General features: G+C 41.8%; 1 protein-coding gene across 4 annotated transcripts in view; it reads right to left on the minus strand.

Annotated features, from left to right (window-relative positions):
- Positions 1-2493: 2493 nt before the first annotated feature.
- Positions 2494-18834, minus strand: part of Cep152 (centrosomal protein 152) — a 53123-nt gene continuing 36782 nt past the window's right edge. For 2 of the 4 annotated variants that reach the window (XM_028784999.1, XM_028784998.1), the window contains exons 19-26: positions 17849-18499; positions 15114-15255; positions 11470-11634; positions 9125-9221; positions 8357-8460; positions 6195-6351; positions 5801-5913; positions 2494-3804 (exon numbers count right to left, since the gene is read on the minus strand). In XM_028784999.1, the coding sequence (XP_028640832.1) occupies positions 2924-3804; positions 5801-5913; positions 6195-6351; positions 8357-8460; positions 9125-9221; positions 11470-11634; positions 15114-15255; positions 17849-18499 (2310 nt within the window). In that variant the 3' untranslated portion in view covers positions 2494-2923. The remainder of the gene's footprint in view (positions 3805-5800; positions 5914-6194; positions 6352-8356; positions 8461-9124; positions 9222-11469; positions 11635-15113; positions 15256-17848; positions 18500-18834) is intronic. The other 2 variants (XM_028785000.1, XM_028785001.1) reach the window with 2 other exon arrangements.

An 18834-nucleotide genomic window follows, 5' to 3' on the forward strand; every position in this document is an offset into this window, starting at 1 on the left:
TTTAAAAGAAATATTTTCCACAGCTTTTCAGCCATTCCTAGGCTGCAGGGGGATGTGACCCACTGTAAACCAAGTAGGCATGAGGAACTAGGACCACTGTGGTTAGTTCAGGCCAAAGAGGGCTGGACGATAGAAATGGATGGGCACACACTTAGTCCTTGCTCTGAGAAATTTGACAGAAAACAGTGCCACCAACTTCATTTCTCTTCTGTGGAATCCAGGTATACCAGTAAGCAAGGCAACATAGAGTTTAAATGTTTTATCCCAAAATACCCGGAGATTTTAAAAATGCATTACCAGAAAATATCTAAATTCCTTTTAAATCTTTAAGATGAAACAAAACAAGCTGAAGTTTAAAATTACAAAGACATCTACAGTGAGACAGGCTTTCCTGATGGCTGGTAAATTTCTAGTCACAACATAGCCTGCACAGAATATCCTAGTCCATAAACAACAAGAGAACTGTTTACTTAGTTTGTGGGTGTGTGAGCATGCACTTGTGCACACACCATGACACAAGTCAAGGGGACAACTTGTGAGAGCCGTGCCTCTTCTACCAAATGAATTCAGAGTATCAAATTCAGGCTGTCAGGCTTGGTGACAAAGTACCGTTCCCTGCTGGGCCACCTCATCGGCTCCTGGTCCATCAACTTTAAATACTGACTAAAGCCCCCCCCCCCCATATATCCTTTAAAGACATTGTTAAAGTCATCTCATAAGGGAAGCCTGCTGGACTCATTTGCTTTCTTGGGAAAAGAGGAAAGAAAAAGGCTCAATGAGACATGAAGCCAAACAAATAACACTGCAAAACAAGTAAAATGCCAAATCTAAGGTTGCTACAATGTATACATGAAAAACAATTATATATAATTATTTTGGGAAGTGTTAATAGGAAAAAGTGACCCAAGATAGTAAAAACACCAGACGTGGGTTAGTCACAATTAACAAAATAGGATAAACAATAAAGATAAAGACTCAGGGCACAACATGGTGTCACACAGAGCAGGAAGAGGAGAGAGCAAAACACAAAAAATAACTGCATAGAACACCCTCCCAAATCTTCCAAAAAATTTTAACATTACATTTTATTATCTAGTAGGATATGCCCGCTGCTTCATGAGTGACTCAAATGTTATTGTACTAACCAAGCACTTCTGAGTTGGTTAACCAGCCACTTCTGAATTGTGACAGCATGTATAAGTCTTGCACGAGCTCAAGCCAGACCAAATAAAATGAAATAAAATAAAATAATCCTAGTATTGGGGAGTGGGGGATAAGGAGGAAGTCCTACCCCTAGTCAAGGACTATTAGTATTTGACAGCTGCTGGAAGAGGGGGCGGCTTAGGGATGACAACTGGTAGGTGGACAACGCTCCAGGGTGAGCCCCACACCCAACAGTATATATACACTGTCTCAAAAGGAAAGAAAGGAAAAGTGAGAGGGAGGGAAGAAAAGGAATAGGCAGCAAAAGGAAGAGGGAACGTGCTTGGACAAATAAAAGCAAGTGGCAGCGATGTGCTTCCAGAGCCCCCATTAAACTAAAAGATAAAAATGGGGTAAAAGGGAAAGAGGAGAAGACACAGCAAGTGAACCATAAAACAGCTGAAGTGGTTACAGCCATTACAATGAAAGTGAACCTTAAGATAGATATCCAATTCAAAGGCTATCTTAAAATGGTAGGGGATCAATACATTAGAAAGCTACAGCAAATAAAACGGACTCCTAACAACGGATCTCAAAATACATGAAACAAAAAAAGGACAGAACTGGAAAAAAAAAACAATATAATGATTCTAGTCACAAATTATCATCCTCCTCAGTAAGAAATATACATTTTATTAATATACATTACATATATATCTGTGTGTCTGTGTGCCTATGTGCAGAGGCCAGAAGGTAGCTTTGGATCCCTGGAGTTGGCATTAGACAAGGTTGTGAGCCACTCACATGTGGGAGCTGTGAACTGAACTTGAACACTCTGAAGCACTGAGAGATCTCTGCAGGCCCCCCCCCGCCCCCGCCATGCCTAACAGAACCAAAGGCCCACAGAGCCCAGCGCAGCAGGCTTGGCAGTGACCAAAAGCCTCATGCTGCTGAAAGCTCTCAGTGAACAGAAGATACACTCCTGTCGGGTGAAATACTCCACCACAGACTATAAAACATGTCTGTAGAGAAGGGCTGGAATCACTCGAAGCATATTCTCCAAAAACAATGGAAAATAGGGAAAACTACTATATGTGTGGAGGGAGGGGTACAGGGGACTTCAAATTCTTGAAAATAAAGTGACATTTCCAAACAACTCATCAATCAAAAACAAGTCACAAGGAAAATTAGTGAAAAGTAATATGCAACATATTGATATTTATGACCTGAACTTTAACACTGCATCTGGTTGGTCAAACAAGTCTGTATATTTTTTTTTGAGTCAATTTCAAACACGATGTCAACGTACCATTTCTAGATTATAAACTACGGAATAAGTCATGACAAATCTTCAGATTATGCACAATTTTATTAAGTATTTTAACACTGCAAAATAGGTCAGCATATAAATATAAAAGCAGAGAGCTGAGCAAGTGAATGAAGCAGCACCCAGCAGCAGCCCGCACAGCGGCAGCCCGCACAGCACATCACTCAGGCCTCCAACATTAAGGCAGCGGAAGTGCCTCAAGTAACTTCATGAGAATACTTTACTCAGGGACAAGGATATCAAATACATGAAAACTGGCAGGCAGACCTCATAATGGTTTGTTAGCATGAAGTATTCCCATCCAGTTTCTTGTCTAAGTAGTAATTAATGACTATTCTGAAATAGGGCACATAATTACTCCAGATTGACAAGTGGGCTGTCAAAGCCACTGTCTTGCTGGCTAGTCATTGGAGCAGTTAACGTCATCAAAGGCTTCTGACACAATGAAGATGGTCATGCGCTGCTGAGTTTCCTGAAATCTGTCTTTAGCACACCAGTGCTCTGTGGAGATGAGTGTCTCAGAGTTGCACCCATCTTCCCTTGCTGGGAGCGCAGGGTTTCACTGGGCAGATCTAGAGGGTAACTAGTCCGACAAACCACATTACTTTTCTGGGCATTTGGAAGACAACTGGTTGCTGAGAACTGTTTCCACTGAACAGAGTCCCCCAGCATCTCCTGAGTCCTTTGTGACCTATCATCAAGAAGCAGCACAGCAGGACTAACAGAGGGTAAAGCACTGTCAGAAGGCCAGGCTGGAGAGCTGCTAGGCCCCACTCCATCCTTCACCGGAGTGTCCTGAGAACCCACACCCTGACTCTTCTCAGATGCAACATTCTTGGTTTCTGTTAGAGAACCACATATAAATGGCTTTAACTTTGGCATTTCACTGGGACCTCTCAGGGTTGTGTGCATGGACTCTGAGATGAATCTAGGAGATTTCTTTTCAGCTGAATAAAGCAACGACTCAGAGCCAGCTCCGAGTGCATCTCTCTTCTTGTGCAAATCAAAGCCTCCTTCGCCCTGGCATGGAACAAACTCAGGAGCAACATCCTTTGCCGAGATGTCTGAGGGCCTGCAACTCCCATGCCCACACTGACAGTCTGAAGGCAAAGCTGTAGGCGTCATGGGTTTTATTTCTCTGTGCTTCGAATCCTCTAACCACCTCTGAGAACTAGGCGCAGACTTCCTCCTAGGCAACTGCTCACACACACTCCTGGGGATAGTGCTTCCACCGTTTGGTTTGCTTTCAGCGTAATGTGGAATACTGTGATTCACATCTCTCCTTTCTGATCTTTCAGCGTCCATCAGCATCTCTGAAGCCAAGGGAAGGGCTACTACGTGCAAAGGAACATACAGTTAGGAGCACAAGAATTAAGGGAAATTAATGCTCTAAAAAGAACAACGTGTTTATAATTTTGCACATTATCAAAGAAAATGCATCAGTGCTAGACAAGTAAAAATACTCTTTCACTCATATCCACAGAGATGGTGGGTTTTGTGGTTGAAATGTTAGTTTATATCATCATCCTGACACAAGCTGAAGTCACTGGAGAGGAGAGAGCCTTATTCTCAGCTACTCCATCAACTTTCTTAGTGGGTTCTACACTTCAAGAGCTGACTGCAATGAAACGTTGCTCCAAGTCTGATGTCAAGCATGAAGTTTTTGACAAAGAAAGTTTGGTAAAGCACCCCTTTGTGAAAGCCAGATCAGAGAAGAAACAGCCACAGTATGAAGTTTGAAGCCTTATGTCTCAGAGTAGTGATCTCATAACCCTGAGTTGACAGACAGAAGCTAGTTCTACTGGAGATGTGATTTTCACGACCTTGCCCCCACAAACAAGAAGACTGCTTTCATGTTACATGCCACTGCCCTTTTGTACCTAAAGTGCACCAATGCAAAACTTATACAAGTAATGCTTGTGATACGATGAGAAATGGTTCAGGTGCTCCCTGAACCATCCATCCCTCCTTCCAGGCAGGAGATCAGAAGAAGGTCAGAAGCTGAATTCTCACACAGACATGTTAAGTGTGTCCAATTAAGAACTTAGCAGTTTTCTTCTTGTATTTTAAGAAGAAATACCAGTGTTTGTTTTTCAGACTCTAAAGCTGTGTTATATGATCCCATGAGAGATCACACCATATTATCTGCCCTTTTAATGTACAGTCTCCATGGTCCACTTCTGTATTTACGTTTATAATCAACAGCACCATCCATTTCATCTGCTTATTGTCATTCTCTATTACCTTGGGTTTTTGAGTTCTTATAAAAACAGCAAGTCTCTCTATTTTGTAAAAAGCCTTACCTCAAAACATTCAGTGCTTACTGATATTGCAACCTCTACTTTTAGTATCTGTTTATGTGTGTCTTCTAGTTTTTCTCTTTTTTTTTTTATTTTATTAGACAAATTTTTTTCTTGAAAAGGTTTCCTCTAATAGTTTGGAAGTTATATATTCATTTCTACTTCTTTGTTGGTGTTCCTAAAGTTTATAAACTTCTAAGAACGTAATACTTCTGAACATCTTCAGGTTCTGTTGCTTGGGTATTCTTTTGCCTTAAGTACATATTCTGTTAGCTTTCTTCTATGCTTGTTTGGTCTTTCTTTCATGGTGATACTGTTCTTTGAATATATAGTGATTCTTGGGTAAACGTTTATCTCTTAGATATCTTCAGTGCAGTGTCTGTCTGTGCTGCATGACTGCCGAGCTAGTCCAGGAAACAGGTGTGTTGCTGGGAAGCAGAAAGACCTGAGAACGGACACCCTGGGCAGAGAGGCTAACAGTGCATCCTTGACCTCCAGGTACTCAGAACACTGCCCCGTTTCCACTCAGCCCAACACTAGGGTTGGGAAAGGAAAAAGAGAAACAGGAGTGGGAAGGGAGAGGAGGAGAAGGGAGGGGAGGGGAAGTGAGAGGGGAGGGAACTGTAGAGGAGGAGACAGGATGAGAAGGAGGGGAGGGAATAAAAACTGCCTCCACCTCAGCACTGTTCTGCACCACGGGCTCATCACCCACAGACACCCATGAGCCACTGCTTCTCCTGGGACATATGACCCTGCATGTGAACTAGCTTTGCTGTTGACTTGTACTGTTAGGGGACAATCTGGAGCCGACATTTCCTACTTCCTCAAATGCTACCTTTTTTATTTCAGGGGTTTCCTAGAGTTTCTGGTCAAAACCCAGCTAGTTTTACCTTTTCTCTTGCATCATTATTTATACTCCTGTCTATCATTTCTTGGGATGGACATAACCATGTTGGTTGGTGAGGCTGCGCGGTCTACCTTTCCATACAGAGACCATGAGGCAGTCAAATAAGGAGGAGTGAGAACTCACCTGCGCGGCCTGCCTGGGCACACGGGACTCTGCAGTCTGACTCTGCAATTGTTCCCAGCAACTCCGCCATTGTAGCAAGTTTGCTAGCAGCACTCATAATCTTTTTCTCAGCTCTGTGGGTAATTCCAGGATATAAAATTAAAACAGTTTAAATGAAAAACACGAGACTCCTCAGCCCTGGGATTGTTTCCTAATAGCTCTGCCAACAATGAAGAAAACACGGCCTAAGCTTCTTATGATCACATAAACAGTTCTGTGGTTAAGGAAATGACAGCACACCGTCCTGGTACAGTGGGGACTCGCAGTGTACACTGACCATATAAACAGTTAGTACTGTAAATATGGAAATGACTGTCCTCGTGCAGTCGGGACATGCAGTGTACACTCAACTCACCCCTCTTCCTTTCCATTATCCTGCAAGATCTGCTGAAGGCAACTCAGATAATACTTGCGCATCTTCCGGGCAGTTTCCTGCCGTTCCCGCAGCACCTCCGCCTTTACCATCTCTGCAGCTCTCTCCTTGCTCTCCTGAATGTATCGGAGCATGTCACCTGTAGGAGGTGAAGAAACCCCACAATGGCAATGTTGTAGACTAAAAAGAAAAGCATTCTGTTAGACCTCAGAGGGTCACAGCTGAACATGAAGAAAACAATGTATTTTGTCATATTCTAAGAGACTCAGGGAAGAGAAGAAGGCAGTGAGCAGAAAGCAAGCGTTCTATTGTTCCTCCTGACTCAGGTAAGAGAAAAGACATACCCAGAAGGAGAGCAGAAAGGCAACACTATTAAGGAAGATAACCTATGCTCTTCTCTTGTGCCTGAAAGGCTCTAGTCCATCCTGAGCCAACGCTCAATAGCACTTATGAGACAGTAATAAACTCACAGTGGGATGAATAAGATGTTCTGCAGAGTGGGAAGAATTATATTCCCTTCTGAAACTCACAGAAAATCATAATCCGTACCTCTCTCTTCATCAACATGGCTTTCATTTGTACTATCTCTGATTAAAGCTAACTTAAAAACTAAATCTATGACTACATTCTGCATGTAGACTTTGCCACTCAGTTCCATTAGGAATGCAGGCTCCCATAGGAACTGCCTGTCAGTGTCAGCAAGCATCTGAAAATTCCATGTTATATGTGCAGATGCTAACTGGGGTCCACTTTTCCTTCCTTGAGATGGGAAAAATTAAAATGAAGTTGCCACATGACCTCCAGCTACCCTTGTAAAAGGCAACTAAGACATGGCATGCATATTGTGTCAGGATAAAGACTGCTTAGTTTCCACTTCTTACTGGAAGCTTGTAAGAGTAGACTGTTAGCAGGAGCAAGGGCTATCTCTGACTGCTGCCTGCCTTTGGGACCCTTGAAGATGTGCCTGGTTTTACTGCAATTTGATATGCCAAGGCTGACTGATACTCACAGTGGGGGGTGGGGGGGTGTCTCCTCCTTCCTGAAGAGAAACAGTAGATGGGAATGGGGTGGTGGAGGCAGTAAGAAGGTCAGGAAGGATTGGGAGGAGAGGAGAAAGAAGAAACTGTGGTTGGGATGTAAAGTTAATTAATTAGTTATTAATTAACTAACAAAAAAAAGAAAACAGAAAAGAATTGTTTGTTTTAACTATGCCCTTTGCTGGGACAAAGGACAACTAAGATATAAATCTCACTGGCCTTTCACATCTACAAGCAACTCTGAAACACAACAACGTAGACTCTGAGACCTTTCCTGTCTTTTGTTAAAAATAAAAGCAATTTTAGGCCGTGACTACTGTATGAGACACACACCCTGTTGGAGTTAGAACACAGGAGTCTTTACTCTGGAGACACCCTGGAGATGCTCTTACAAGGTGGACAGACCCAGCAAAGTCCTGGCAAATTCACAGCTGTTTGAAATAAGGAAAAAATGATACTGGCTGGATTCATCTTCACAGTTCCTGAGTCTACAGCAGGAAGTACTGCTGATCTGACTCAGGTGATACCTCCTCCCTCCTTCCCCCGCTCCATCCCTCCCTCTGCACAGGATGCAGAGGTTCTGCCTCTCAGTATACCCCAGTCTTCATGTGGCACGTTCTTTACCACAAATTATTTGTGCTATAAAGATATTACATTTTAAGACAGTTTGGTTCTAATGTCTTAACAAAGACTAAAAAGTGATAACGAACAATATTAAAAAACTACTCTTGGGAGCTAGAGAAAGCTCAGTGGGTAAGCCACTGGCTGCTCTTGCAGGGATGCAGGCTTTCATTCCCAGCACCCACACCCATCTGTAACTCTAGAGCCAGGGGATCTGATGCCATCTTCTGGTGTTCACAGGCACACAAACACAGATATATAAAATAAAAATAAATGTTTTTAAAAAAAGACCCAAACCTATTTGTGTCAGTTGGGTAAACTACTCCATTACTGTGTAATATGAGGTGGCACTAACAATCTCTTCTAAGACTGAAGAAAAAGGCAGTTTGGAAAAGTCACTAAAATGGCAAACCTCGAGTTTCCACTTCATGACAGTGCAGAAGGCGGGAGCCAGCAGGGACCTTGAGAATCTCTTTAGAGACTTACGTTTAATTTTTTTCACAGCTTTAATGTACTGCCCACGGAGTTCTTCCAAGGCCTGCCCACGGCACGGCAGCCAAGCATTCTCAGCGGCTCCTGCAGACAGTGACCTAGTAACACACCAGATTGGAGAACCACAGAGAGAGGCTGTGAGTAGAGCGCTTCCCTTGAAGTCTATAATCTATAAGGCCACCCAAGCTGTCCAAGGATTCCACACCAAGGAGCTGCCACTGTTCAGTTATTTCAAGTCAGAGGAAGGCCAAAGAGGAAGCTGTTAGGAGGGTGCTCGCTTAGCATCCATGAAGCCCTGGGCTCCATCCCCAGAAACCGAGTATGATAGCACACACCTATAATCCCAGCGCTCACTGGATTGAGGGTGAAACAAGGAAATCTTGAGCTACATTTGAGGCTAGCCTTGGGAGAGATTAAGCCTTGTCCCAAAACAACAACAACAAAGGAAATCAACAATATGATTGCCTAAGTAAATACTTGCAGATCCACATGATGAAAACATACAGAGCTACTGAAAAGCACACTGCACGGGTCCCTAGGAGCGCAGGGAGACGCTTCTCTAGTCATGCTAATGAAGGGGACAATAATCTCCAAAACCCATTTGTTTTTAACACTGCACACATCATGTATGTATCAATAGCCTAAGTGATGTACAACAACAGAATATCAGTCTTTGCTATGACTATACTTAAAGTGAAATAACACAACCAACCAGGGTGACATTTCTCCTACTATTAAGGCTTGCATGACCTGTGCATTTACCGTGGTGGTGTTCTGCAAAGAGCCCTCAGTGCCTCCAGTTTATTCTTCATTTCATGGTTCTCCTCTATTAATTCTTCAACCACCCTGCTGTTCTCCTCTGTAACAGAAAGTCAGCGTTAGTCTGCTGCACTTCCTACAGTTCCTATGCAGGTGCTTCAGAGTGCGCTGCCTCCTTCCCGGCCATCATCTTGGTCGCCTGGCTCTGAACCTTCCCTTTATACATCTAAAACCTGTTTCATCTTCATCTCCACTGTACACATCCTGAACCTCATGTCCAGCTGTCTGGTGTGTATGTGCCGAGCTTCCCAGCTAAATGGAAGCTCTACAGAGCAGGTCTGATTTGTTTGTCTTTTTGCAGTACAATGGCTAAAACTCCACATTGCACAGGTATGCAAGAGTTCTACCACTGAGCTACATTCCCCACTGGGTTTTCTAATTCTATATATGCTTGGCTCCTAGCTTAGAGTTTATGTTCATATAAACCATTCTTGAACAAGAACCTCAATATAAAATAAAAAAATAATAATCTAAAGTAGGTACCACTTTTAGAAACTAGTGTAAGGTGTTCAGGGGAGAGTGACAGAGCCCAGGCACTATGAAGCCGAAAGCATGCCCTGCAGATGTTTAACCTGAGGTTAAGCACTAGCCTCTTTCTAAGCCTGAGTTTGTCCCACGTGTAAATGGGAACACTGTTATGTACCTTACAGATTACACCACGGATAAAACGACACGTGCATAAAAATCTCTTCAAGTCCTGGCGATATCAATCCTCAGTAACTGTGAGCAAAGCCACCACCAGCAGACTCTAGGAACTAAGACACAAGCAGTGGACTTTGAAGCCATTCACACCTGCTCTATTACTTTCCAGTAAATGCTATCAAAAAGGAACTTAAAACAAGCAGGCAGACACGCAGATTTCACAAAACAGATTTATAGACAGACTTATAGATTTATATGCAGCCACAGCTATAAATGCCTTACTTAATTTCGGCCCTGACCCTTGCCTCAGCCTGTTGTTTTCCAAGAAGCACCACTTTCCCTGGACGTTTTGATTTATTCAAGATATCAGCTTCAAAACTTCCAATGCAAAATGACTACTTTATAGCAGGCATGATGATGCATGGCTTCCACCTCAGAGCTCAGGGACTGAAGCAGGCGGATCTCTGTGAAGTCAAGGCCAACTTAGCCTACAAAGCCAGTTCCAGGCTAGCCAGGGCTATATAATGAGATTCTGTTTCTAAATAAATAAATAAATAAATAAATAAAATAACTACTTTGTGATTACAGTGTACAGTGCTAAGATTACTATGTATGAATTATAGTTACTGAGCAAGGGTCTAACAATAAAGTGTTACAATCCAATTCATTTTCAGCTGCCTTATGAAGGCTAGCCTACAGTAGGAAAAGGAAGCAGAAAGGCAGAGAGGTGAATGCCAACAGCCAGGTAAGCCTAGAAGTGAATGGAAAACTATGAGAGTGCTTGCTTGCCTCTCCTACCCCCATCTTCCCACCCCCACACACAACTGTTTAAGACCCCGGTATTCAGGTTTTGGGTTTTTAATTATCATTATTTATTCACACATTTACTGTGTAGTATATTGTGGGTACTATGATTCTGAAAATTAATAAGATGGGGCATATCTTGTACCCTCAAGAATCAGTTTGAATAGTCCCCAGCAAGTAGAATACAGGAAGGCAACAGAGAGAATGGAGAAAGCCGAGCAGAAATACAGGACCACACAGCTGTGTCCACTTCTCTTAGTTGGGAAAATCAAAGGGGATTTTGCAGGAACAGCATTTCGTGAGTTAATCCTAAAGCAGGAAAGTTAGATCAAGAAGTAATTGGCAGGGTCGAGTCCACACAACAATGATGGCCTGGAGGCAAAGAAGACAACTGGGAACATTTCAAAAATACAGTCAAGAGACCAGGTGAAGGCTAGTATAGAAGAGGAAGATGGAGGAGCGTGTAAAGCCAGCAGCTCAGACAGGCAATGGGTCATGGTAGCAGAGAACCCTGACAGCATGCTCAAGAGGACCGGATAGACACTGGCGAGACCCACATGCTTTATTTATGCTAGTTCTGCCTCCCAGAGTAAAGCTTGACCTGACAAACACTTCAAATTTCCAGTGCAAGAGCACTGTCTGACACATACCTAGGCCTTCGATGTCTGATCAATCAAGAAAAGAATGTTAAGCTTTTTAATTCAATTAGTAAATGCAGATCAAAACTGGATTATATTGACCCCAAAAGAAAACTGGTGCCCATGTCAACAAAACATTCCATCTGAACTTTTCAGCCAGGATCTGCCAGCCGTCTATGGTGGCAGTGAGCCTGACGTGCTAACCTCCAAGTTTCTCCACTGTGGCTTTGTGCATCCTTTCTAAATGCTGAAGGTGCCTACAGCACTTCTCCAGTTTCCTTTTCAGATCTTGACACTCTTGCTTTTCCTTTTCAAGTTCTTGAAAGCAGTGTCCACAGCACAAATCTTTAATTTCAAAGATCTTTTTATCTGTAAAAAAAAAATTAAATGATGCAAGACCTTTTTATAAAACTGTTTGGGTTAAGGGCAAGCAAGAATAAAGGAACTTAGATGGCAGAACACATGAACAAAGGCCACAGCGTAAGTGAAAGAGCAGGTTGCTCGAGAACAAGGTGGGGCCAGGCTCCAGTCCCTGTTTGCTGGATGGTCACTTAGCCTCCACAGGCTTAATGTTTTGATACATAAAACTTGATAATAGCATCCAGCTTAAAACTGCTATAAGCCTAATGTCCAGAGCTTAATATTGAATACCATTCTTCATAAAGAGAGCTAGAAGTTTTCAAAAAATGGCTAACCTCAAAAATAGAAAATGATATATATAAAATAAAACAGAAACATCTTGTCAAGCCAGGAAGTAAGAAAAGAACTAAAAATTATGAGCACAGAACAAGACACATATAATAATCTGAAGGGTCTCCCTAGATGAGTCTGGGCAATTTGAGCAGTGATTAAATACACCAATGAATTGTAAGGAATTGAACAATAAAAATCTGTGAATCATACATTAATGACACAGATGGATGATAGATAGATAGATGATAGATGATAGATGATAGATAGATAGATAGATAGATGATAGATAGATAATAGATAGATAGATGATAGATAGATGATAGATAGATAGATAGATAGATAGATAGATAGATAGATAGATAGATAAAGTAGTTGGATGAATGGTCCAGTAAGCAAAGATTTGTTTTTATTATAAAAACATGAGAACGCCAACTGGTAAATATAGAGACACGTTTGGAGTTGGAAGAATTATCATTCTGCAACAAGTACAGTGAAGAGAATGAGGCAAGAATCAGCAGTGAGCACCACACCTACGAGAAAGCTTTACTGAGAAACTGTTAGCATGGTCCTCAACGTGCTCCCTACAGACTGCTTCCTGGCTGCAGATGGAGGGAAAGTGGCAATTATATAATGAATAGACTGCACACAATTTTTTTGTGACAAGGTGATCAAAATTAACCTCAACAATGAAAGAAAAATGGATGCTATGTGCTTCCAGGTGTGACAGGACGGCACTAGTGCAGTCCTCCAGCCAAGAAGACACAATCTGAGAACAGAAGATAAAACTCAAAGTGAATTTTGTTTAAAAAAAGAATGAAGGGGCATAAGAGAGAGAAAATTAGTCTTTGACATTTCAAAGTGATGAAAGACAAAGGGAGGCCATGGGAAAGCTCTGCAGTTAAGGATGCAAAGGCAATATCCTAATGGGCGTGAGTTACACGAGTGCAATGCCCAGGGAGTGCTACACTAGGCAGCCTGTGGGTCAGCTGACAACGGGAGGGGGACGGCAGGCTCATACCTTAATGTTACATATACTGTGCTAAGAGTATGAAAGGGAAAATCTCTATTCTTAGAAAACACAGACTGAGGCATTCAGGCATAAAATATCACAATTATGTAATATACCACCACAACACCTTTAGATAGTTCTAGAATGAATGGCATTATATACATATATGTATATGTACATATACATATATGTGTGTGTTTCTATACATACATACATACACACACACACACACATACACACACACACACATATAGTCCTAAAATCTGTACAACCAAAACAAAGGTCAAAATCTATCAGAAAGATTTCCATGATAAAAACACTGGCAGGATGGCCCAGTAGTAAAAGTGCTGCTGCACACGCCTGACGACCTGAGTTTCATCCCCAGACACCAGAGAAGGAGACCAGACTATAAAGGTGCCCTTTGACCTCCATGCACACTACAGTACATGTGTCCCCACCCTATCACTGCATGTATACATGCACACATATGCACAGCAAACATAAAAATATAAAAGGAGAAGCAAGCAGGGCAATGGGATCAATGGGGGGAAGAGGGCGACAATATAGAAGGGAGACTGATAACTTACAATGAAATACTAAAGATATCTGAAATACCCATAAGGAGTCATACTGTATATTTAACTAATATTATATACATGCATGTGCGCACGCGCATGCATACACACACACACACACACACATGCGTACCACATACATACACACACTATAAATGAAGTTACGATACACGGGGAGATAATGACCTCCCCTGAGTTATAGATCTAACAAAAGCCTAGTACCAGGCATGAGAAACCTTCTTTTGAGTTTTAGTTGTCAAGTTAGTCCAAGAGATTCCCAAAACAATACAGGCTACTTACACTGCCCTTGGCTGCCTCCCTGAAGTTGAAGGTAAGTCCCTTTTGTGAAGACAACACACACTTTGAGGGATTTGAGCTGGATCCAAACTGCAAGTCTCCTCCCTGAAAACTAGCTTTCTCAGTTCCAGATGTTGATATACAAGCTGTCAAGGGAGGAAAGCAATCAAGCGTCCTGCCCAGCTGTCATGCCTACAAACCACAACACTGAGCAACATGGCAAGACATTCCTAAAAGTGCAACCGTGGTTAAGTGCAGCTCTGTAACTGGACCTGAGGCCCACTCAGCAGGAAGGAACCATGACTGACTATAAACTTAGCCAACCACTGTGGCTGGTGAGGTCGTGGATCTTAGAGAGAATCTACTACCGCCACTTTCCTAAACCAGTATCACTACCAAGTGGTAAATAGCCATCCTTTCACCCACAGATAAAAGCAGCGCTCGCCGCTCCTCAAAGAATATCCTTTTGCAGAAGCCACAAGTGGTGAAAACGCAGAGAATAGCTGTTTGTCGGGCACTCACTTCTAAAAGATATATCTACAACACAACACAACACAGCACAGCCTAGACCCATGGCTCAGGGAACATCACAGAAACGGGGAATGGGGGGTTGGGAAGTCTGCTACACTACTGAAATCTCCACAAGGCCTGAACATTACAATACCACGTGACATGACAAAGTAGATAAGGTATATCTCACAGGGTCCCACTCCTAACCAAGAACTGCAGGCAACTAAAAAACACAAAAGAGAGGGAGGGAAGGAGGTGGGGGGAGAGAGAGAGGAAATGAGACTGAATAAATTAGTCTTTCCCAGGAATGAAGGCTTTGACTATCCAATACTAAATGGTCTGCCATGAAATCCAATACACATAAGTAGCACTAAATAGACTTAACAGGTTACATTTATCTATTTATTCACACACACACACACACACACACACACCAATAATAATAAAGTAAAAGGACAGAAGAGAATGAAGGGAGGTGAGGGAGAAGCTAAATGATGTAATTGTATGTTAATTAAATAAAGAGAAGCAACTGAAGTAGGTTTAAGTGATTTGAATGCATATGCTCCACTATTTACTATAGCAAGTCTCCTTTGTGAAACCCTTGTTCCTCAACAGCTCAGACTGTCTGATTGGTCTATGCAACACTCACTCTTCACTTTGTAAAACTCATTCTTGAATGGAAGGAAGCACATCAGAATGGAAGAGAGTCTAAGTGAGCCTTGCCCCTAAATACAAACTGCAATCTAGACAGGAAAAATCAGTACCAGTTTCCGCTTGCGCTTCCAACAAGGCCGAGGACTGAGCACAGGGTCCAGAGGTGGAGACAGGAAGGGGTGCCGGGACTCCAGAGTCTCCTTGGCCAGTGTTCCACCTGACAGCATCTGCAGTGGTCTTGATCACATTTCTCTGAAATAAATTATCTTCATACTTAATGCCTGGGGAAAATATCTACAAATATTTTTTTAATATCCTAACATTAAAGAATAAATAAATATCATTCCAATATTAAAAATACAAAAAGAAAGCACTGCCTGTCAACAACATTACTTGAATGTCAGCAGTAACTCTCTTAGGATGGTACATGAATAGCATCCAATGTGCCAATTGTCAGTCTCCCTGTCTGGCTATACCACAAGACAGGAGACAGTGAATGGTATCAGAATTATTCCTGAAAATCTAGCACACTTTCGCTTTCACTAGCCACTGTAATACAAATATTTACTTCCTAATATATCCAAAATAAGTACTTTAACATATTCTCCTCTTAGGTAAGAAAGACCACTTGAATGTCAAATTAAAGACAGCCTATGCTCACAAAAATGAAGCTATGACACGAGCCCTGTCCTCACTGACACTGAAGGATCTTCATGCCCATCCCTCTCACAGACGTTAGACTATCTAAGTTTCCTGACTGTAGCCGCCCACTAACCACCAAAAGAACAGAGCACGTGGTGTCACTGTCCAGCTCTCACTTGAATCTGGAGGGACAGAACACACTGAAATTCTTCGCTTGAAATTCTCCCAGTATTTCCAATTTCTTCTATCCATTAAGAACTATTTTATTAGTATCATTTGATAAAATATTTTCTTAAACCTTGTCTTTCTTACTTCCTTTACTTCATGTATCCTTTCAGGCCTTTTTTTTTTTGTCTATTTCAATTTCCATGAGCAATTCCAAATCCTATGGGTTTAATAAACTATAAATCAATCTTTTGTATTTATGGAAAGTATACTGCAAAAGTGGAATCAATGACTGACCCCCAGTGTCCTGAGCTGTGTGGGCTTCAAGAAGCAGGTCACGTGTTGCTTCTATGACAAACTGGAGACTAGGCGTTTCAAGTCATCTTCCTCAGGAATGGAATTTGACCCACCCAAGGACAGCTGTGAACATCTAAACTCTTAGCTGATTGTCTCATGGCCACAGCCACAAGCCAGATAGGTCACATAGATGAGCTCCCACTGTTTGTCCAATTAGAAGTCCTGAAAGACCTCCAGATGGATTTTGCATTGATGTAAAATGAGAATGCCTTGAAAACTTGTGTTTTCACTACAGGAAAAGTCAAATTCCTGAGCAACTAAATACAACTGTAATAAACATCTATAATAAACATGTGCAGGTGAAAGGTGGTGTCACTTTTTTACTTGTGAAAACTCTTTTTGAGTTCTTTTGAAAACATTGGCATGATTCCTTCATCACCTCTACTCCTAAAACCTGCTATTTTTCTTATTTTAATTCTTTTCCCCCAATATTCTCAATGAAGTATTAAGCAATGCTCTTGGGAAGTGATCTTGCCAGGCATTTTTATTGATGGCAACTATGTAATAGTAACCCTGTTGTAAAATCAAGGATGAACATATAAGCTAGGATGAGGTAGACTGACCAAATCAGTCCCTCTGGCTCTAAAGTCCTGTCCTTTTTCATACGTAAGATGCAGACAGGCCAAACAGATATCATGGTTAGGAGCTGGGCCAGGGAGCTGGATTCTCTTTTTCTGGATGGCCAACCATATCTCAGGCTTGCCCAAAGCAACTCACTAATTTGTCTCCTACACTGGAACACCCATCCCCAGCTTATAAGCATTTCTAGTAGGCATTAGCACCAGATGCTCAAAAAACGGCCTTGGAAAGCCTTTAATGGTGGCATCTTCCCAGACCCAAACTAATGTATAAAGGTTCCTCAGAGGATCTTAACAGACACTCCTCCACTTCTGGTCCTAAACCCTGAAACAGGCTGGCCATATACTACAACACACTTCTGAAATTTTCATGAATGCCCCATCCCTTCAATCCTAAGTTGGTCAGACTAGTTTTAACTGGTCTCAGACAGTATTTGTATGACTAAAAGAACACAGGGAATTCATTCTGCAAGCACACACATGGGACATCTATGAAACTGGACTCAGAAATTTCAGTAAATGAATCAAACCTCGTTTGCTTATTTCTTTTGAACATTTTTGAAACCTCACTGGTACTTTTTGTGTAAGAAAGACATAAATTCAGTGAGGACAAGAAATTGACTTCTAACCTCTTCAGGAAAAAAGAAAAGAAAAGAAAAGAAAAGAAAAGAAAAGAAAAGAAAAGAAAAGAAAAGAAAAGAAAAGAAAACCAAAACAAAAGCAACTAACCCTCTGTCTTAATACAATGGATACTTACCAAAGTTGGTTAGGAACACAATTATTTACTTTCTAAATGTTATACCCTTACAAAAAAATAACACATACATGTCTAAGTAAAAGATGTCTAGAGGCTAAATGCCCTGCCTCATAGTGATGGAGCTATGAAGCAAGTAAAAACAACAACAACAACAAAACAAAAACAAAAAAAAACAAAAACAAAACCCTAGAAACAAATGTAATCCAGTAGACCTGCTGCAATAAAGCCTGTAAAATCATCGGTAACATCTGAATCTATTCATCGTAAGATGAAGACAAGACAATCCACCATATTCACCTTCTGCAATCATAACCATACTTGGTATTCGACAGCTCTAAGAACATACCTTCTCCCATTCCGAGGCAACACTGTCTGTAAGCAAGGACAGCATATCTTGAAGAGCTTTTTGTATGCAGGCTTTTACTTTCTCAAAATACTGCACAGATACCCATTTTGAAGAACAAACTGACATGACTTCCAAAAGCTGCTTGTCTTGGGACTCACCACCATACTCCAGCTGGGTGTCCCTTAGAAGAAAGTCAAGCACAGTGAGGATGTCTTCCTCATACTGATGGACTTCCAGTTGTGTTCGCTGGGCTTCTTGCAGTGTCCATTCCTTGCGACTCTGGTCCAAACATGCCTGGAATTCTGTCTCCTTCTGAAGAAGTAGTTCAGTTTTCTGCTTCACAAAGTCCTCTTTAGCTGCTGCAAGCACCTCATTAATTTTATTTCGATGGTCCTCTAAAAACTGCCGATAATCTTCCTCGTTTTGTTCCTGAATCTTGTGGATTTCTTCCTGTTTTTCTTTGTTCCACTCAGTTCTGGCCTTAGCCAACTCAGCCCTGACAACCACTGGGACTTCCTCATCCTTCAACTCCAGCTCCTTCTGCAGAGAGTGGACTTTCTCTTCTAGTTCCTTGACAGACATTACATTTGGCTTCATATTCTCAAGCTCACTTCTCCATTTCTCTTTAGCTTCAGAGAGTGCAAGTGACAGCTAAAAGGTACAGCAGCACACATTTGAAAGGTGCAGCAGCACACGATACAGCAGCACACATCTGAAAGTCTCTGACAGTCTTTACTATCCACAAATCCTAAGTATCTGGGCTAACCTCCCAACTAAACAAGCAATCTAAAATATAAAGATAAAGGGAAAAATAAATCTCAATGTGACATTCTGCAAAATATGCTCATACTAGACTTAAGGATCTTCTCTGTTTTATTTCGTGTGTGTGTGTGTGTGTGTGTGTGTGTGTGTGTACACGAGATAGAGAGAGAGACAGACAGAGAGAGAGAGAGAGAGAGAGAGAGAGAGAGAGAGAGAGAGAGAGA

This window comes from Grammomys surdaster, unplaced genomic scaffold (genome assembly GCF_004785775.1).
Source record: "Grammomys surdaster isolate TR1022 unplaced genomic scaffold, NIH_TR_1.0 125049, whole genome shotgun sequence".
Taxonomy (NCBI): domain Eukaryota; kingdom Metazoa; phylum Chordata; class Mammalia; order Rodentia; family Muridae; genus Grammomys; species Grammomys surdaster.